Source organism: Syzygium oleosum, unplaced genomic scaffold (assembly GCF_021117445.2).
Source record: "Syzygium oleosum isolate NSW1041296 unplaced genomic scaffold, Sole_v2.1 Sole_v2.04, whole genome shotgun sequence".
Lineage (NCBI taxonomy): Eukaryota > Viridiplantae > Streptophyta > Magnoliopsida > Myrtales > Myrtaceae > Syzygium > Syzygium oleosum.
Genome location: NW_026607488.1, coordinates 11299273 through 11321251, shown reverse-complemented (window position 1 = coordinate 11321251; position 21979 = coordinate 11299273). Strand labels below are relative to the sequence as shown.

The 21979-nt window shown below is 39.2% G+C and overlaps 1 protein-coding gene and 2 pseudogenes across 1 annotated transcript; 1 reads left to right on the top strand and 2 right to left on the bottom strand.

The window, feature by feature from the left end:
* The first annotated feature begins 440 nt into the window (after nucleotides 1-440).
* On the top strand, nucleotides 441-2280 carry LOC115679328 (transcription factor MYB36-like). Its single transcript, XM_030602926.2, has 3 exons — nucleotides 441-576; nucleotides 665-794; nucleotides 1232-2280. Exons 1-3 carry the CDS (start codon nucleotides 441-443, stop codon nucleotides 2067-2069), a joined length of 1104 nt encoding a protein of 367 aa, XP_030458786.1. The 3' UTR covers nucleotides 2070-2280.
* A 7814-nt stretch (nucleotides 2281-10094) lies between these two features.
* LOC130137888 (uncharacterized) lies at nucleotides 10095-15874 on the bottom strand (annotated as a pseudogene).
* A 176-nt stretch (nucleotides 15875-16050) lies between these two features.
* Nucleotides 16051-21956, bottom strand: LOC130137887 (disease resistance protein RPS6-like; annotated as a pseudogene).
* Nucleotides 21957-21979: the final 23 nt, after the last annotated feature.

Below are 21979 nucleotides of genomic sequence, written 5' to 3'. Positions count from 1 at the left end.
AATAATCCCACAATGAAGAAATCTGTGATCTGTTTTTTCTCTCTAGTTGCATGCAGTTTAATCACATAGCATAATTGAATTAAATAAACATGAAGGGAAAGTTCAAAACCACTCCAAAAAAGGTAGAGAGAGAGAGAGAGAGAGAGAGAGAGAGAGAGAGAGAGAGAGAGAGAGAGAGGGTAGAACAAACCCTAGAAGAGAAACAGCGTTGAACAGTGAGGGAAAGTGAGAGGGTGAGGGTTCGTAGAAGACTTTTTGTCCTCAAGAACATCCCATTCAACCTCTCATCCTTCTTATATATCATGTTATATCTCCTCCACTTTCTTATAACAATCCAAAGAAGAAGTTTTTAATCTGTATTGATCTTCATCAACAAATCATCCTTGTCTCCAAGAACAAATTGATCAAACAAGAAGAGACGAAGAAATCTCCGGGTGGATATGGGTCGAGCTCCGTGTTGCGACAAGGCCAACGTGAAGAGGGGACCATGGTCTGCTGAAGAGGATGCGACACTCAAGGATTATATCGAGAAGCACGGCACAGGAGGAAACTGGATTGCTCTTCCTCAGAAAATTGGTAAAATGTTAAAGTTGATCAGTTTAATTCGCTAGGGCATAAGGTTGTATGGAAACAAGAAGTTAAATGCAAGATCTTTTTCACGTAGGCCTTAACAGATGTGGGAAGAGTTGCAGATTGAGATGGTTGAATTACTTGAGACCCAACATCAAGCATGGTGGGTTCTCTGAGGAAGAAGACAACCTAATCTGCAGCCTTTACATTAGTATTGGAAGCAGGTCTCTCTCTCTCTCTCTCTCTCTCTCTCGTGCTTGCATGTGCTTTTTGGAGTTTTGAGCCTTAACCCTTTCTCTCAGTCTTCAACTGGTTGTCCTATTTTACTGCTCCAATGATGTCACTTTAATTTGGAGTTGTTGAAATGAGATGCTTTGCTATAGGTTTTCTGGAACAAAGTTTCTAATTGATTTCTCAGCACGATTGCTGATCTTGTTGTTTGGGATTCTAACCGCTGAGGAACATGTTTGTTTTACCCCTCATCTCTTTGTCCCTTTTGCTCATCCTTGAGGCTATCGCCAGCTATTGATCATCAGTTCAATATATATATTGCAGGATTCTTTTACCTCTAGGTTTTGTAGGAAAAACAATATCCCTATTTCTTTTCTTTCACCTTTGAAGATGATTGTTCCGTCAGCTGATAATTGTTTCAACTTTTCAGGTGGTCCATAATTGCAGCACAATTGCCCGGCAGAACCGATAATGACATCAAGAACTACTGGAACACCAAATTGAAGAAAAAACTTCTGGGTAGGCGAAGGCAGTCTTTGAACCGTTTATCTTCCTCAAGAGATGCAAGCAGTTCCAATGATGCTACAAGTTCACAGTCCTTGAGCAATTCTGCCCTAGAGAGGCTTCAGCTCCACATGCAGCTTCAGAACCTTCAAAGCCCTTTCTCTTTCTACAACAATCCTGCACTTTGGCCCAAAGTGCCTCCTCTTTTGCATGAAAAGATGACCCAAAGCCTTCAAATCTTGAATGAAAGTCCTCATCTGCTAATGCAACCTACCCTCTCTAGTAGTTCATCACCCAAAAATGGCCAAAAGGCCGAGACATACGAGTCCTCACCAGCTGCCACTCATTCAGCTCCTAGTGATTTTGCCAATCTCAGCTTCAGTGATGCTGATTTCAATGAGTTGGTAAATTCCATGACTAATTGTGTTTCGTCTTCAGACCACTATGTCTCGTTACCTGACATCGGAGTTAATTCGATTGATCAACCAAATAGGGCACAGTTTCTCCCAGATCCCATAATCCAAACTGAGCTGGACGATTCTCTCAACTACAATAAATCTGATGGATCTATGTCGCAGCAGAATCAGGTAGATGAATTTGATTGTTTCAAGGCCATGAACAGTAATTCGAGAGACACATTGCAGGCTTTGTGGTGTGATGATGAGTACAATGTGCAATCGGCATCCTCTTATTCTTGGGATTCAACTTCAGCGCTCCTATGCGGGGGCATATCCCAAGATTATGGTTTCGGCTATAACATGTAGTAGTGGGTATAAACCTAGACTTTTATGAGGTTTTATTTCTCAATCATAATAAGACATGGAAACTATGGTGCTATAGACAGCAATGCTTGTATATCATATGAATAATGTGTATCCAGGTTCTAGGCTTATTGTCGGACCTAGATTATGCGAAAACTACTGTGCATTTGATCATCTTTTTTCCAATAATGCGCATTATACGTTCTTGTATCATTGGATTGACACGAAGGAATCAAAACTAGTAGATATTTCCTTTTCTTTCTGTGTATCAGAAAATAGTTCTTCTGTTTTCTTCTATATGATGCAACCACGTAGATAAATAAACTCCATGCCTAGGATTATAGTTATGTCTTTATTACTAATGTAATTTTGACAAATGGATCTTCACATTTTTTGACTTTGAGATCTGCTTGCTCTTGTTATTTAGCGAACTTTGTCTTCCAATATCATTGTGTAAAACCTTGTAAATTAGTGGAATTTATCCTCAGTGCTAAGTTTCAAGATGGTCTCGAGTATGTTGGATTTAGGCCGAAGAAGACAGCTTATATATGTTATGGAGTTTAATTAGTTTTTTTTTTTCACTAATCAAGTTGTGCTAGAGAATACATTCATGAAAGGTACATCCTAGTCAAGTTGGAATCTCTAGTCTCGTATTTTTGTTTTTTGGTGTAAATATGTGAATATCTTTAATCAAATGAGGTACAGAGGCTTAGGGGAAACCCTTAGCATTTCAAAGAGACTAATTATGTGAGAAGATGGAAGAACGAAGCCTCCATACAGTAGCCAATAAAAGGTTACATTTCTAGTGGAAGTTGGAGGAAGGAAGCCTCGTATTAATTCTAGTGGAAGAGCGTTCTCTTTATTTTTACTTGCCCTCCTACAAATTGTATTCATAATCCCCATTCACAGGAATTCAATCAAAGGTTACATTTCTTTTAGGTACACAGTCATAAGCTTCATCGCTCTAAAACTTAATTACACATACTTTGTGTATCATCAATTGCAAAATAATTATCATTGTCTAACAATGATTCGACGAAATCAACACAAGACGTAGCTTATCAACTAAAAGAACACTGAAAGAACAAGTTCAACCTCCAACGTTTCCCCCCCCTAAACTTGTCTTCCCATGACCCCAAGCATCATCATGTGGAAGTTTCTAAAGGATGTCTTACCTGAGTGGCTTCACAAAGATTTATGCAAATTGATCATTTCAGTTTTACGTACCGAAGTTGTACTTCTTTCTTGGCAATGCAACCCCCATGGAAATGAAACAAGATGGAAACGAAACCTTCTGTCAATGTGCTTTCTTCGTTCATGAAACACAAGATTCTGGACCAAAGTTAGTGCAGACTTGGTGTTTATACTTATCTTTGTGGCCATGTGTCCTGGAATTATAGTTCTCTTGATAGACTCCATAACCAAAGAGCATAAAAACACATGATGTGGCAGCTAAATATTCAGTTTCACCCGTTGATAAGGTAATCAGGGGCAGTGCCACGGCCAACTCAGTGGAGTCGATTGACCCCATTGACCCTTTTTTCCTTTAGTTTGTATGTTTATGTACATTAAAAAATTTTAAAAGCAACTAATTGACCGCACTGCTCAACTTACTAACTGTAAGTCTCAAAATTAAAATGCATAGAGAATCACAGGTACAAAATTATTTAGTGTCGCTTTTGAGGGTGCAACAGAAATTATACTAAGATTTAAGCTGAAGGTATTACTTTACATAGCATGTCTAAACTCCCCGATTACTTTCTTTTGTTAAAGTTTAAGCAAGTCACGTTAATACATCTCATATAGTTCAATGAAAGAGAATTTTCTACTTTGAATCTTATTATCTTGAGATAGGATAATTTATAGCAAGAAGAAAGAAACACCCATGCACTTGCTGATATGTAAACCTGTTAAAATGGGTCATAGACCTATTTATCAACTCATATTTGATAGGCTGAGTTGTTATATGAGTTAATTATATCCAATAAATGGGTCATAAATGGGTTTAGAATTGTAAAACTCAAAATAATATGGGTATTAAATGGGTTTTTAACTCACTTGGAGCTAATCCATTTCTATGACTCTCTCTTCACTCTCTCGCTCTCACTCGATCTCGAGCTTGCTCACTCTGTGCTCCCACCTTAGTTGAGTATTAATTTTCCTAGATTGGTTAAATATGAAAGTGTTTTAGCAATATGGATCGGGTATGAATTAGATCGGATATTGATCACTAGATTTGTATTGCATAGAAATTGGTCAAAACGAGTCAATTAGGATCAGACCATTTTCGATCCAAGCCAAACCCGACCCTACCAACCCATTTGATGGGTCTACTAACATGTAAAAACTCGTCGCTGTCAATCATCATTTTCACAATTGCTGATGGAATAAAATTGTATTGACATACTGTTATGTGTTTTGGTTATGTACTCAATTATTCCATGTCTTATAGGGAACTAAACAACTACATAATCACCTTTATAATGTATAAAATGCCCTCGCTTTATTCCACCCACTAAAATTGTAACTTAGCACTGCCACTGAAGGTAGTGCTTCTTTCTATAATTTAAACCTTCGGCCCAACCACTGTACCTATAACCTTCGAATTTGAAACTACTGGAAGTGGTGTAATACAATTCGAAATTCAATGTAAGTTTGATGCAGCAGAGAATTCTTTTAGCCGCCTTTAAATGACTGGCTATTGAGGTCTTCGTGTAGTGACTAATCAACCCAAACTCTGAAAAAAGACTCAATATAGTACATGTTAAATATCTCAAAATCTCAACTAAGGCTTCATTTGTTTCGTGGAATATGAATGATTTGAAAAATATTTTCTTAAAAATAATTGCCTATATCGCTCGAAATAATTAGTTAATGAAACATGTTTTCATTATCGATAATAATTTATGTCTAAATATTTTCGTGGACGATGAAAATATTTTTTACTCATTCATTTTTGTAAGAAATCCAAACAACCATTTTTAGGAAAATGTTTTCCATATCTAAACTTTTGAAAATAGTTGGATCCACCTGTTCTTCTTCGTTAGGGTTTGGATCATCTTGATCCACATCCGACAAGTGTGTTCACCAGCTTGCATAACGAGCAATATGTCTTTTGCTTCACTTCAATCCGAAGTTATAGAAGGAAATGAGTCCGATATCTATCATTTGGATCTCCTCGATTCTAGTTACTTTGAATTGTTGGAACATGTTTGGATCAGTTTTTGTGTAGATTAAACATTTGCATACATACAGACAAATAATTTATCATCATTTTCATGCACTTTACCATAAAAGGTGACACTTGTGGCAAAAAGCTCGCGGCGAAGAAACATCATTTCGTACTTAATATATCCCTCAGCCTTTATCCTGCTGTTTATCGCAAGGTGATGGTCATCCGGCCTCATCTCCTACTACAGGTATAGTACCTACACCTATTATAAAGCCTCCAGCGGTGGGAGTAGGTGGTCTGGTCCATGTCCGAAGGGTGTAGATCTAGCATCGTCGGGTACTTTGGATGGCTTAGGCTTAGGGCCGCCAAATGGTTGGGTCGGGTCGGATTTGGATTGGGTAAAAAATGATTTGACCCAAATTGACCCATTTATATGCAATAAAAATGTAATGACTCATACCCAACCCGACCCAACCCAATTCATTTACTAAAATACTTCCATATTTAATTCAACCTAAGAAAATCCGTATCCACTTAGTTAACTCACTTTAAGCTCTTCATGTGTATATATTATTTGGATGAAATCGCTACTTCGACCATAAGATGCTAAAGAATTGGCTTTCAATATTGGATAAATTTCAATTTTCATATTGATTCATAATGAAGAATAAGAGAAAGTTTTAGTACTTAGTTTATAAAATTATTGCAACAAATAACGTGGAGGAATTGAAATTTTAATTAAATGGAACATAAGTATTGAAGAAGATGATTTATGCTGACCATGGATTGCAATGACAAGAACTAATATTAAAAAATTTATATAAAAATAACAATGTCAAATGCAACTAATGAAAGAAATACTCTAATAACTAAAAGACGAAAGTTACAAGATTAATAAAAATAAAAAATAATGTGGAAAAAAAAGAAGCCGTCTGGATATTTTTAATAAGGGTGAAGTCGAGCCCATCTTGCAAACCCACCAAGCCTTATCTGAACTTAGAACAATCCAAGGAGTCCATTATTTTCTCATGGAATGTGAAGAGAGAATCACAAAGGCGGGTTGGGTTTGGGTATATTATGAACCCATTTAATACCCATATATTTTGGGTTTTGCTATTCTAAATCCGTTTATAATTCATTTGCTGAATATAGTTAACTTATACAATGATTCAACCCATCAAATATGAATTAAGAAATCGGTCTATGCCCATTTTGACATATTTACTTAAGCTCCAAAGAAATAGATACATCCACAATAGATGCTCCTTCCCGATAACGAGCAAAAAAGACATGCCCTCCTTCATCCATTCCACCACCAGCAATGTATTATTAACTTACTCCTTGGTACTATCAAGCTCTTCCACTAACACCTTCTCACTTAGTGTCAGGCCAACTTGCACGAAACATGTACCAAAACCGCTCTAGACTTCTTCCAGGGTTTAACACTGTACCCGTCTCCACAGAGACAACATTTAGACTTAGACTCGGAACAACCTCCATGATCTCCTCTTCTTGAATAGGTTGTGATTAGGAGTTATTTGTTCTAAAGTGGGTAGATTATAGACCAAGAAACTAGAACTTACTCTATCAAAGCTGGCTCCTAGAATATGGAATCGAGAACCGATCTGGTGCCTAACTTCTTTTTTGTTTTCATGCTTCATTTTTGGGATATGTTCACTAGAAGTCCTAAAACTTGTCATGAAAGTGCATTTGAGTTCTAAAACTTATAAGAAAATGTAATCAAGTCCTAAAAGCTGTTAAATTGGTCTGGTCAAATCGAATCCTAAAGTCAATACCGTATAACTTACTAATGGAAACCACTAACGTGGCTTATTTTAATATTTTCTTTCTTCTACGTGGCGGTGATGTGGATAAATTATGAAACATAAGACTAATGTTGTTTTGGCCCAAATTTGATTTTAAGCAAATTATCATTTTCTTTTGAATTCTATGAGTGTGGTTAGTAAAATACGAACCCTATGACGAATTTTCTTAAACATTTCAATAACTTAGTAAGTTAGCAACTTCTTTCGCACTTTACAAGTGTGGTAAGTAAAAACATTATAAGGGACTTACTTACCCCACCATTGAATTAGTCCGACCTTTCTTGAAAGCTTACAAGTACGGTTAGTAATGGTAAATCCTAAATGCATGCTAGATGAATGTAATATGGCTTAAAATTATTAAATGTGCTAAAGAGGAAAAGTTTTTTGATGCGAACTTCTTATGCAGTTTATATGGTATGCACATATGACATATAAAAGACCAACTCCTCCTAAAATGACTTTAATCGAGAAATTTAACAATGGTATCATTAAGATAAACATGAAAGTTTTTTCGTGCTGACCTGCGCCGCACCTACCGGTTCGTAATGCTTTTCGATTCTTAGATTTATTGGTCAGTTTGCTTGTTATCAACGTCTCTTAAATTTGTAATCTTATATGCTAATTTTAAAGAGCCCGTAGCACATTAATAGAAGAGGCGCAAGGTTAGGTATCCATTAACCATCTTAATCTAAAACTATCACTCTAATTAGAACACATAAAAAATTTTAAAATTAGGAAATGAGTGCGCAGTTTTGGTATTTTGAAAATTGTCAGAACCGAGCGTATATATTTGTTCGATCATTTTTCTGGTTATCACGTTTTAACAAAATATTTCGAGTTTCTAGCAGTTTTGCCAGAAATTTCACAATTTTTAAAATAATTTCGCTCCTTTTTCATAAAAGTTAATCTTATCTCTAATATTTTGTGCTTTGTTGAACCCATTGACACATTGGTCTACGTTACGAAACAATCCACTCGGGTTTACAACTTCTTAGGTCGTATCTGAAATTGGACCATCAGAAATGATGTTATGCTTTCCAATCCCGAATATGACGTGGACATTTTCATCTTCTAAATAAAAGGCACCAGGACTTGAATAAATGTGCAACTCATCTGCTTAGGCCAGGCATATGAGAATAAATACCGTTCAGATCTAATTTTTAATTACTCTATTATATTCAAAATAAAGCCCATTTCGGTAGATTTGGATATAGGTTTGGTCGGGGTAGGTTGAATATGAGCCAATTAGGACGAAAGAATGAACATGGATCAATCCGGTCCAAATCAATATATGATCAATCGACCCGACCCGACACAACCCATTGGAAAGGCACAATTTCGACAGCGGCAAGTCATTTTCTGGCAAGATCTTCGCCCTAATCAACCCCCTAATGGAGGAACTATGGGCTTACCTTTGATCCGATTGTGAGAAAAATTGGAGACTAAGCACGGCTAACTGGCCTTTCCTCGCCTAATCACAGATGTGGCCTCACCAACACAATACCCGGTCCTCAATCACCTCTATCACCGGAAAACCTCATCTGATCATATTCTGCATATAGAGCCCTCCCTCTCCCCTCTTGCCATTGATGTGTGGCAGTAGGATCTGGACCGGCACCAACCTCTTTTCCTCCTCCGGTCCGAATCTGGAACAGAAAGCTAATCCTAGTAACTTGTCATTCAAGTGATGTAAAGCCATGAAAGTGTGGAGTTCTCCTCAAGAGGGAGCAACTTAAAACTCTTGGTGAAACTTGAGAATCAACATGGACATGGTGAGACGCTTTGCTACAAAAACTAAGTAATGTGTCCAATTAATGTTAACTGGGAGGGAATGGGGCTTTGTTATAAGGCCGTTCAATGGTAAAATTCCATTCCATCTACTTTTTTTTTCTTTGCCTTGTGTCGACCCTCTCGATGTGAAACTTGAGAGAGCAAATGGATTGCTGGGCGGGCGCACATAGTCCTCATGCGAGGCGGCACTTACACTTCGCACGGATTCTTCCAATGCCCTACCAACAACAACTTAGATTTTCATCTATTATTGATTGAATGACACTAGAGTTGCCACTAACCTTTTACCAGACCAGGTGGGAGCCTACGAAAGCGTGGAGCTCACTTTACTTCTTCGATCTAGAGCGTTGGATATGAAGACTTGGTTACGTAATATTAAACTAATGCCCATAAAATGGTACCATTTTTCTTTTAGTAAAAGCTAATTTCATGCAATCTTTTCCAATTTGTATTCCTAAACATGCAAATCCTTATGGCCGGGTATAAGTGTGCAAAAAATAAAAATGCGCAAAAACCCGATTGATATTGGACAATTTTAATATAAAGCCTTGTTACGCTCCAGGATAGATCCCTGTGTCACGCAACATTAATACAATCCCTATTTTCATGAACCATACGATTCATCAATCTAAATCAAGCCCTCGAATGAGTCCTTTGAGGCAAAAAATTTAGGTATTAACATACCTCTATAAATTTTGTTAATGGCACAAAACCGGTGAGCAACCTGCTACAAGCTCAAAACATTACAGTTAAAGAAGCCACCAGTTATGACACGACTTTTTACCCATCCAATGCAATCTGCCTAGCAACAGCAGACATCTACTTATCTTCCCTGTATAGACCTTTTGATCTTTTAGACAATTTGATGAACACTTCCCTATGGATACAGATTATATTAGATTCAGCAAAACTTACTATCTCAAAGTATGAAGCATTGGTATCATTAATTGGATTAAGAGAGGTAACAGAGGTCTATCTGAGAAATTTCACAGAGCAACTTGGAAGACCATGGCTATTCAACAACAATCCACATAATTTTAGATTAATGCACTCCACACCACAAATCATAAAGAAGGAGAGGAAAAAGAAAAGTTCCTCAACCATGTCAGTAGGATGATGCGAAACCTGATAGCGGTTTGGAATTCTAATTGAAGGTGCACACGTTATAAAACTTCAAGTAGAGACCGAAATAGGGGAAAACCAAAAGGCATTGGAATCGAAATCACCCAGTTCACTTCCTCAGCAACTCGCGAACCAATTCAACAGGCATGCTTCGCAAGCCAACACTCGTAATAGATTGGCGCGAGTGCAACCCATAGTCCTGCCATAGTTAAGACAATCTTCTCTTCTTTTTTGAGGTGATTTGCTTTCCTCTACATCTGTTTCACTTGGACTATCTTCTTCTGTGGTGTCTATTGAGTTGTCTTCTTCTGAGTCTCTTTCCTCGGGAATCCAATTTGTTTCACTCGGCTGATGGTGTTGGAGCACAACCCTCAGATCATCCTCCTGTTGTGCGCATATTAGACGGTATCCACACTTTTTTATGCTTGCTTTTGATGGTCTGAGGCAAACTTGGAATTGGCTCCATTCGTTTCGTAGAAGCTCATCTATGTTCCTGACGTTACTCAGCACAGTGCGTGGGTAATAGAAAAGGCTCATATGATCAGATTCCAATGAATCCAAACCAATCGGTTGAAAAATCACCATTTGGCTATTGACAAGTATTCGGATCTCCAAAGAAGCATCGACCACTTTTCCTTCCTCTGGGCCAAGAACAAAACAGAGTGCCAGTCCAAAGAACTTGTCATATAAGTCCTGGGGAGCCAAGAAAGATATTGGAGCCTCTTCACAGTGGAGAAACCATCCTGGCATCTCTCCTCCAATTAGGAGAATGTCGGCATATCTCATCTTCGGGAGTTCCTGTCATACCGATGGTATTCAAAGTGTTAGATATATTGTATATATTAGGTTATATTCTATATCTTAAGGTTGTATGTATTTATGCTTATACCCCTCCTTGTATCTATATATTGGCCTTGTGCCTAATGAAAAATGCATCCATTCCAATTCTCTAAACCTAACATGGCATCATAGCCGACTTCGCGATCCGTTCGACGTCTTCATCGTGATCCGATCTCCTTCAACTTTGTCTCGATCGATCTGGTCTGTTTCGTATTTCGCCTCATTCTCGTGATCGACCTCGGGTTTTGTCTTCTTCACTCATATATCTTCTTGCTTTCGCTTTGATTTATCAATCTCAGAATCATGGCTGATAGTAGTGATCGCATTGATGTTAAGTTGGATGGTTCCAATTATATTATTTGAAAACCCTCTGTGATGGCTGCTCTTGTTTATCATGATTTATATGAGCATGTTGATGGTACTCGACCTTGTCCTACATCTTTGTCTGATACTGCTAAGCCCAGATCTAGTGCTGATCAAATTGCTCAACGTCATTCTGAAATTAAGTATTGGCATGTTGCTGATTGGAAAGCATGGGCAATTTTATTTGGTTCTATTAGCCCTGATCTTCGCCCGTAATTTTCTCAAATTGTTGGTGCGAAACAGTTATGGGATCAGATTGCTAAGATGTATACACAAACAGCTTCTATTCGTATTTATCAGCTTCTACAGGAATTTCATCACGCCACCCAGGACACACAATTTGTTCGTGATTTTTATAATTATATGACGTATCTTTGGTCTCAACTTGATGTGTTGGCTCGTCCAGCATGTCCCATGTGTGCTGGTTGCACTGCTTGTGTTGCATCTAAGTTTGAAGATCAGAACAAGTGTCGTCTCTACGAATTCTTGATGCAACTCTCACCAAATTTTGAGGGACTTCGCAGTCAGATTCTCTATCATTATCCTACTCCATCTCTTTCTGATGCAATCAAGGAACCTCAGGCCGAAGAACTAGACGATGAATTCTTGGTGCTCCTCCATCTCTAGATCCCTCTGCAGTACTTGCCACCACACAACCTGTTTTCCAATCCAATTCCTCTCAACGTGGTTCCCAGCATCGCTCATCTCAGCGTACCTCTTCTCAACGAGGTTCACGTCCTTTTTGTAACTACTGTAAACAAAATGGACATTCCAAGGATCGATGTTTTCAGAAGTTGCGTGATCTTTCTGATGGATCCTCGTGCTCAGTTGCACCTGCCCCTTCTCCATCCATGGACCGTGCCACTTCATCCTCATTTTCGGATGACCGTCTTGCTATTATTGAGGCTCAGCTTTCTAGTTTAGCTCAGCTTCATCTTAGTTCTTCTGGTGCATCTTCCTCTATTGCTACTGCAAATGCTGCGCAATCCTCAAGTGATAATTCCTCCTGGATTCTTGACTCTGGTTTTGGTCACCACATGACTGCCTCTACTCAGCATCTCCCTCAACAAACTGCACTTAAAAATCCAGAAGGGTTCTTTACAGTAGATAGATCCTCTCTTACTGCCACTATGCATGGCTACCTTACTATCCATGGCAGTTTTTATGTTCCTAATGTGTTGCATATACCGAATTTAGCTCTTAATCTTTTATCTGTTGGGCAACTTGCTGATATGGGTTATATTATGACATTTACCGCTGATTCTTGTGTTGTGCAGGATTCGTATGAGTGGCCGGATGATTGGCAGGGGTAGTAGACATGGAGGATTGTATACGATGCGGCATCTTCAGCTTCCCTCACCTCAACCTGTTCTTGCCATCCTCGACCTTGACCGTTGGCACCAGCATCTGGGTCATATATCTGCATCTCATTTGTCTTTTCTGCGTCAACAGGGTGTACTTGGGCCTGTTCCATCATTTGTTATGCGTCCTTATACTAGTTGCCCTTTAGCTAAATAATTTGCACCTCACATTCAGATGTTTGGGGTTCTGCCCCCCACATTTTTAGAAGTGGTTTTAAGTATTATGTATTGTTTATCAATGATTATTCTCGTTATACCTGGGTTTATTTTATGCGTTCTCGTGATGAATTTCTCTCTATCTATAAAAATTTTACAATCATGATTTCTACTGAATTCTTTAAAACTATTAAAGTCTTTTGTTCTAATTCGGGTAGGGAGTATCTCTCTATAGCTTTTCGTTCTTTCTTAACTTCTCAGGGAACCCTACCTCAGTTGTCCTGTCCTGGTGCTCCTGTTCAAAATGGTCTTGCTAAGCGAAAATACCATCATATTCTGGATACTACTCGTGCTCTTCTATTGTTTTATTCTGTTCCCCCTGAATTTTGGGCTGAAGCACTCTCTACTGCAATCTATCTCATAAATCGACTTCCTTCTCTTGTCCTCTCCAAAGCCACCCCTTACCAACGTCTCTTCTCGAAACCAACCACTTATCACTACCTTCGTGTTTTTGGTTGCACGTGTTATGTGCTTCTTTCTGTCCATGAGCACACCAAACTCTCCGCCAAGTCAATTCGGTGTGCTTTCTTAGGCTACAGCATAAAGCATAAAGGCTACAGGTGTTATGATCCCTCTTCACAATGTATTCATATCTCTCGTAGTGTTCAATTTTTTGAGCACCTATCGTTTTTTTCCACCTCTTCTAATTTTTCACAGTCATCTCTATCTGTTTTTATTGATTTTCCTCTTGATTCACCTCATGATCCTCCTCTTATGTCTTATCTATCTGACCCAGTGTCACCACATTCTCCTATTATGTCTCCTCCTTCATCTACTTCACTTGCTACTCCGACGTCTCTTGACGATTCTCGCCCACCATCCTCTCAACGGGATCCTCTACGGGATCGCTGTCCTCCGGCTAGGTATGTGGCGGCCCCGAGTTATTCTGATGAGTTTGGTTCTTTTATGGCTGTTATCCACACTTTGCAGGAACCGTCACATTATCGTATGTCTGCTCTTGAGCGCACTGGTACGTGGGACCTTGTGCCTCTTCCACCAGGGAAGTCCTTGATATCTTGTCACTGGATCTACAGAATAAAGACTCGCTCTGATGGAAGTATTAAGTGATATAAAGCTCATCTCGTCGCACATGGTTTTGATCAGGAGTATGGGATTGATTATGAGGAGACCTTTGCTCATGTTGCCAAAATGACTTCCGTTCTCACTCTTCTTACAGTAGCCTCTATTCGTAATTGGTCTCTATTTCAGCTTGATGTGAAGAATGATTTTCTTCATGGGGCCATTCAGGAGGAACTTTATATGCAGCCCCCTCCCGATCTTGCTCATTCTCCTGGTCAAGTTTGTCATCTTCGTTGGGCCTTTTATGGTCTCAAATAGGCTTCTCGAGCTTGGTTTGAGCATTTTGCAAATGTTGTTCGGTCAGCTGGTTTTATTCAGAGTGAAAATGATCATCTTATGTCTACTCACACTTCTTCTACTGGTTGTACTATTCTGCTTATCTATGTTGATGATATGATTATTACTGGGAATGACTCTACTCATATTGCTTATACTAAGCAACATCTTCACCGTCAGTTTGCTATGAAGGATATGGGTTACTTACGCTATTTTCTCAGTATTGAGATTGCTCATAGTCGACGTGGTATTCTTCTCTCCCAGCAGAAGTACATCGTTGACATTCTTGCTCGTGCTGAGTTATATGATAATCGTACCATAGCTACTCATATTGAACTTCATTTACATTTTCGTCCAGATGATGGTGAGCTTCTGTCTGCTGTCCCTCGCTACCGGGCTCTTGTTGGCAATCTTGTCTATCTTACGACCACTCATCCTAATATCGCCTATGATATTCATCTTGTTAGTTAGTTTGTAGCGACTTCTCGCACTGTACATTATGCTGCTATACTCCGGATTCTCCGATATCTTCATGTTACTATGACACGCTCTGTTTTTCTCCCATCGACTTCCTTACTTGCTCTTCGTGCTTACTCTGATGTTGACTGGGTGGCAGATGTTACTAATCGCAAGTTCATCACTAGATTTTGTGTTTTTCTAGGTGATTCTCTGATTTCTTGGCATGCCAAGAAGCAGCCTATTGTGTCTCGCTCCTCTACTGAGTCTGAGTATCGTGCTATGGCCGACACTACAGTTGAGATTGTTTGGCTTCGTGATCTCCTTGCTGATCTGGGTGTTGCCTCCTCTGCTCCCATTTCTTTTCACTGCAATAACAAGAGTGCTATTCATATTGCTACAAATCGGGTCTTTCATGAGCGTACCAAGCACATCGACATCGATTGCCACATAATGCATCATCAGCTTCAGGCACGCTTCATTTCTCTCCCTTTTGTAACCTCTGCAGCTTAGCTTGCCGATTTCTTCACCAAATCTCTTATATCACAACGTTTTGTTGCTCTTCTTTCCAAACTCTCTTTGGTTGACCTACCTTGAGTTTGAGGGGGGTGTTAGATATATTGTATATATTAGGTTATATTGTATATTTTAGGGTTGTGTGTATTTACGCTTATACCCTTTCTTGTATCTATATATTGGCCTTGTGGCTTGTGCCTAATGAGAAATGCATCCATTCCAATTCTCTAAACCTAACACAAAGTTAGAGAGAGAGAGAGAGAGAGAGAGAGCGAGAGCGAGAGAGAGAGAGAGAGAGAGAGAGAGAGAGAGAGAGAGAGAGAGAGAGAGAGAGAGAGAGAGAGAGAGAGAGAGAGAGAGAGAGAGAGAGACCAACCTCGAGTAATAACACATCAGCCATCTTGACCCCTTTGCAAAATAATTCACAACATGAAGACAAGTCAACGCTAAGGGAGTCGGAGGAGATAATCGACAAATCTGGGAGTTTTTGCAAAGAATTGCAACCTTTTGCTGTTAGTGCTGTAATTGACGGAAGCTAAGGAATTTCTTGTAGTTCCTGGCAATTATGAACATACAATATTCTCAAATCAATGTATTTGTTGATGCATGTTGGTAGATGAGTAAACTTGTTTCCTGAAAGATTTAGGAACTCCAATTTAGGAAACTGGAAGAACTCTCAAGGAACTTTACTTCTGATAGATTGCAGAAGCCAAGATTTAGCCTATATAGATTTTGGAATCCCAGATAGCCATCACGATCAGTTCAATCCTCCAAGTTCCTTGGAAACATGACGAAATTTGAGCAGCCATGAAGAGTAAGAGACTCTAGATCATGCAACTTATAAATGCTCGATGGAAGCCTTGTGAGGTTTTCGCTATTATCTAAACTAATCTCCCTAACAGAGACAAGATGAACAATTGATGCAGGGAGTTCTTTAACAGCCATCCCTTCCGGATGAAGTTCTACTAGATGTTCCATCTAATCAAGAATATCAAGGAACTTCTCAAGTTTAGAGCAACCGGAGAGTATAAGGGTTTGAAGAGATTTTGTCTTGAGTGTGTTGGGAAAGATACTTAGATTAGAGCAATATTCTAGCGACAAAAACCTTAACTTGTCAAGATATCCAACAGATTGGTGAACCTCCACCAAGCTTTCGCACACAAAAAGAGTCAAACTCTCCAGATTTGGAACCAATGAAAGGTCGAGAACACTAGTTAGGGACTCGCATTTACTGAAATTGATGAACTTTAGGTTTCTAAACTTCTACAAAAACATACCGATGCAGTCATTAAGCTCTGCAAATATTTATAGCTATAAAAAGGGAAAGTAAATCATCACAAGGGCTTACCTTAAGTTTGCCTCCTAGTTGTTTGATATGATTTTTCTAGACATCAAGTCCAACAAGTTTCTTTGGACACGAGCCAAATTCTAGATTTGGGACATTGGGCCACTCAAGCCATCTTAGCTCGTTAGGGAGACGTACAGGACCATGTGAATAGACATGCACTTCAAACAAAATGAGTGTTGTCAACCTTTTCATGTTTGTAAAAGCATCAAGGCTAATAGTTATCTCTTCTGGTTCGGGCGAGTCCAATACTATGGCCTTTACTACATTCGTTCCCTATCCATGACAGAGCAAATTCAGTGGTCATAGAAAATTTCCAATGAGATTTGTATTGACTGTTCAAATCAATGTACTATAAATATGAGAAGTAGCAAAATTGGCATAAACGACATTTACCGTATCTTCACATAGAATGTCCAGAACATCTTCAAAAATCCATAATCTACTGCGTTTCCCAGGATCATCAGGGCATTCCTGATTAACAATATCCTTACTCATTGACCGAACCAAATCATGCATTTGCAGGATCCTATTCTCATATGTTGTCAAGGACCTCTCCGTCAGAATTTCTATTCCTATAGTTGTGTCAAAATCACAGCTGTCAAGAATTTTCCTGATGTATTCTATACTTTCCCCCTTAAAAAAACAAGCAATATTGTTGACACCTATTTTTTTAATTAATTTTCCGAAAATTAACTATGTAAAATTTAGGAATAAAATTTATAATTCCTAAAAAATATATATATATTTTTAATGTTAATTGCATTGCATATAGACATTAGATGCATTTTGCATTATTAGAATGTATTTTTCTTCTTTTAATTATTTAAAAAAATCTTAAAAATTTTATAAAAAAAAAAAGAAGAAAAAAATCGCAAAAAAAAATCGAATCAGGCTAGGTCTAGGCCGGCCCAACCCAGCTTTCTCCTTTTTTCCCCCCGTGGACCAAGCCCTTCCCCTTTTCTTTCCCTTCCTTATGGGTGATGCTGGCCCAACCCAACCCGCTCCTTCTTTCCCCCCACAGCCCGGCCTCTTTCCTTCTCTCCTCAAGTGGCCGCCGTTTGGGACAACTCGAAGAAGCTGCTCCACCGCACAACATTGACCACCAAAGTCAATGGAGTAGAGAGGTCAGCGCAGAGCATTAAATGGACGAGACAGGGGCAGAGGCAAGTGCTCGACGGCAACTATATAAGCCAGCGAAGAAGAGAGAGAGACGGTCGGCTTTTTGGAAAAAAACAGAGCAAAAGAGAGACCGAGAGATTTGGAGAGAAATAGAGAGGAAAGGGAGAGCTGAGTGCTTGCAGGGACTGAAGAAGAAGCTAGTCGGCCTCACCATTGCCCGCAGATCAACCGGCGATCCCCCGTAAGCAGCCCTGATCGGTAAGCCTTCCTCGACCTCTGTTGTCCCCTATTTTTCTGTGCAGGTTGGCTGAGACTCACCCAGTCGTTTTGCGCAAATCCTGATCCATATTGACCCCATTCCTAGTACAGAAATCGCCATTAGAGGTGAGTTGAGGTCATCGAAGCTGGCCAGGGCCCTGAAATAGGTCGAAGTTCCCTCGTTTTGTTCATGCACGCCAACCTCAGTGAGACTGGTTTGGTTTTGGATTTCGCCAACGAGTATTTGGTCGGATAGTGACTTAATTAGCTTAGGATAGTCTTGTGGCGGTCATTAGGGGCTAAACGAAGCCAAAGTTTGGCCTGGGTCTGCCGGCCAAGCTCCGACCGACGTTTGGGTTTAACGAGCCCCGGTCGAGGCTTGGCCAGCTACCACCTTGGCGGGTCCTCAGGCAAACAGACGCAGGGATCCAAGCTGAAGAGAATGAAGCCTCTGGTAGGACGAAACAGCTGACAAATCGCTAGAATTTCGTCCGGTCAGCGGTCCCCTACATCTGAGGCGTAGTGGACCCGATCGAACCGGCCCTATTCGACTAGACTGGCTCGGTTGGACTGGCTTTTTTTGTCTATTTCGAGGACCCTAGCCCAAGCGTTGAGGAACCGGACGTAAGCACCAAGAGCCATTTTTTATCTCATATTTAGTGGGCTGAGTCATATGTGGGTTTATTAAAGTTTTAAAGACATGTAATTATAGATTAAAGTAGCAAAGTATAATTTTTTGAACGGGTCTGCAACACACTCATTTTCAACCCATGCTACTCAAAATTCTAATATCCTATGCACGAATGTTGCTATGCCTAAACGGCTCCAGTTAACCCTCCTTTCTCTCTCCGTTGTTTCATTGAAGTCCTTGTTGGTCAAAAACCCTAGCCTCAACTCCACCTCCTTGCCTCTCCGGTGAACCGCCACTTCTCCATCACCGTCGTCTTTGTGTAGCGAGCCTCTTCTCCGACGTCGCGCCTGCAGGTTTTCTGTTTCTTCTAAAAATGTCCCACTAAAGGGGCTCCGGTTTGGTCCCCTTTCACTCGATAGGAGGAATTCAATTGTCATTTGCCTTTGCATCTTTTGACGAGGAGTCGGTAAGCTCTAGAGACAAGCCTTCATTGCATTTTCGTTTTGGTAATTGTGGAATGAGTCCGTTGAATTTAATTTTTCATAAATATTGCGCCTCTTTTGTTATTCAGTTGATAATAAAATCAGTTAAACAACTGCACTTGTTAATTAGGATTCTTTGGAATTTCTTTGCATTTCATTGGACATGGTCTTCTAGGAGAAAATATTGGGTGCTACTTGAGTGCCGCATGGGGCTATGAAAATCCACTCACCAGTTGTCGTGTGTGCATACTCATACCAATTCATTTTCTTTTTATTTGAGATGTAAATATCAAGTGGGATTCATTATGCACAAAATCATCTGACTTCATAAAAAAATCGCGAAAACATTCTAAATTTCTTGAGAAACTTCAAATAAGGACATATAGTGAATCCATTTGCTCGAACGAGTTCCTAGAGTGCACTCACATGCCACTTTCCCAAACATGGCCAGGGACATTCTCGTCTAGGGCTTTTTTCTTTCTTTCTTTTTCTCCTTTTACTTTCCCTCTTTCTTCTTTCATCGTTTTCGTCGTTCTTTTCTTTTTCACACTTTCCAAGCCTGCGCCTCCTCCAATCTTCTTCGACATCTCGCAACCAAATTTTCAAGCTCGCAGACTAATTAGAGGGATTCTTCGATTTTTACGCAGCTTTGACCATCATAGATCTTCAAAAGGTTTAAATGATATAACAAAAAACACAATGAATGAAACTAACAGAGAGAGATCCCCTTGACGTCTCGAAAACACAATCAATAAAACTAATCACGAATCACCATGTGACCTTCATTGTCAAGTACCAGAGTCTCATTTGGCCATACTTGTCATGGGACATTGACAAGAATATAAGGGAAAATTGCCTAAAAAGTCTTAAACCTATTATACGGTGGCCAATTCAATCATAAACCTTTCAATTATGCCGTATCACTCCTAAACTTTTTGACGACTGGCTAATTTAATCCTAAATATTTTGACGATTTACTAATTTAGTCATAAACATTTTGACGAATTGCCAATGTAGTCCTTCCTGCCAATTATCCAAATAATAGGTTTAAGACTGAATTGGCGAATTTTCAAAAGTTTTAGGACTAAATTAACACAATTGAAAGGTTTAGAACTAAATTGGCAATTTGTCAAAAGATTTAGCACTAAATTGGTACAATTGAAAGGTTTAGGATTAAATTGGCCGTCGTACAATAAGTTTAAGACTTTTTGGATAATTATCCCAAAATCTGATGAGCCCTGCATAATAAATAGCATCACATGCCTAATCTCGTATTGATAAATCCTCAATCAAAAATATAATTTAGAGTACCGGACCCAGAGGACCCAGAACTATCGTTTATGGCCTGTTATACTCCAACATCGACTCGCCTACGACACAAAGGGACAACCTGCAGAGCCACTTTGAGGCCTGAACTGCAAAAAACAAAGTTTCTGCATCCAACTTCTGGAGTGTCGCATTACCAAATTTAAAGAAACAGCCAATGTGAAGAGAACAGTATGAGGGTACAGTTCACATAAGCCCGGCCCTTCTCTGTCCCTTATCTTAAAACTTAAACCTGAAGAATCTCAACACAATCAATAGATCAAACTAATTTTTCATGATTAAATGAATTAATTTTCCTTAGAAATCAAGAGCTTCTCACATGGCTAACAAGGTCAGATTGCAAGTTGGAATAGCCAGCAAAACCGAAGGTGCTAAAGAGAGTGACCTCACCCCATAACTCGTGAGAAGCACGGCCGCTCTGTTTCACGAGCAACAATGACGAGGGTGCGTCATGGAAGCACAAGAAATGGTCATGAGAAGCATGTCACACGATCTTACTACAAACAACTCGCAAACCACAACCCATCATGGATACGGTTGCAAACCACATCCCCCGAACGACATCTTGTCACGACTACAACTGAGATGGCTACAATTACGATGTGGCCGATTGCATCATTTTAATAAATTTTTCTTTTGGAGTTTGGATTTAGGGTTTTGAGAGAGAGAGAGAGAGAGATGTAATTGTCGATTGTGGAAAGGAAAAAGAAATTTGAAATGTTTTCACAATTTTTTTGTGAAGTCAGATGTGAGGCACATTAGTATAGTGTGCGGTAGTTTTTCGTTTGGTCCAGCCAGCTTTGTGCAAAATGGATTCCACTTGGCATTTACATCTTAAATAATAAAAAAATGAGTAGGCCTCCGTGCACACATGGTAAATGATGAGTGGATTTGCATACATCCCATATGTCACTCAATAAATACCCAATATTTTTTTGTCTCGTCGTATTGACGTAACCTTGGCAATACGAACCAACTTTCATTTTCTTGCTGAAGGCTTTGATCTTATAATTCACTTCGGGGCTAATTCTTCTGTATTTTCCAGTTCTAAGATGGATTCTATTGAGAAAATTATTGAGCAAATTTGTACTGTATTTAGATAATTTTGTTAATTTAGTTCCACCCTGTATTATTATTATTATCTATGACTCATACTTCATCACTATCTCCGTCTTCTTTAATTAGTGCTCGTCACAACACATGCATAATTGTCTAATTTTTTTTATAAGCTTTTCATTTTTTTAAGTTTTCTTACCATTTTTTTTATTTACTAACATCATTTTATTTTGTTAATTCTCTTTTTTAATTTGATATAAAATTCTCTCCAAATAGCCTACTCACGTGAAGAGCTTAAAATGCATTAAACGAGTGAGTATAAGTTTTAATATATTGGATTAAATATGAATGTTTTCTAGTATTATAAATTTGGTTGAACATGGATTTGATACCGGATCGGATATAGGTTGCTAAAATCATATTACATAAAATTGGATTAATATGGGTTATATGAAATAATTTGAATCGAATCTATTTTCGACCCACTCAAATCAAACTCAACCCACCGGTTTAATGGATCTATTCACCATCACACCAACACTACAATCTCTCAATAATCATCACCCTTCTTCCATGCCGATTGTCCGCTCCACTGTTGCCATCTGCATTGCCTCCACCCAGGACAAACCACCGAGCTAACACAACCTCCATCACCGCAACCAGAATCATCAAGG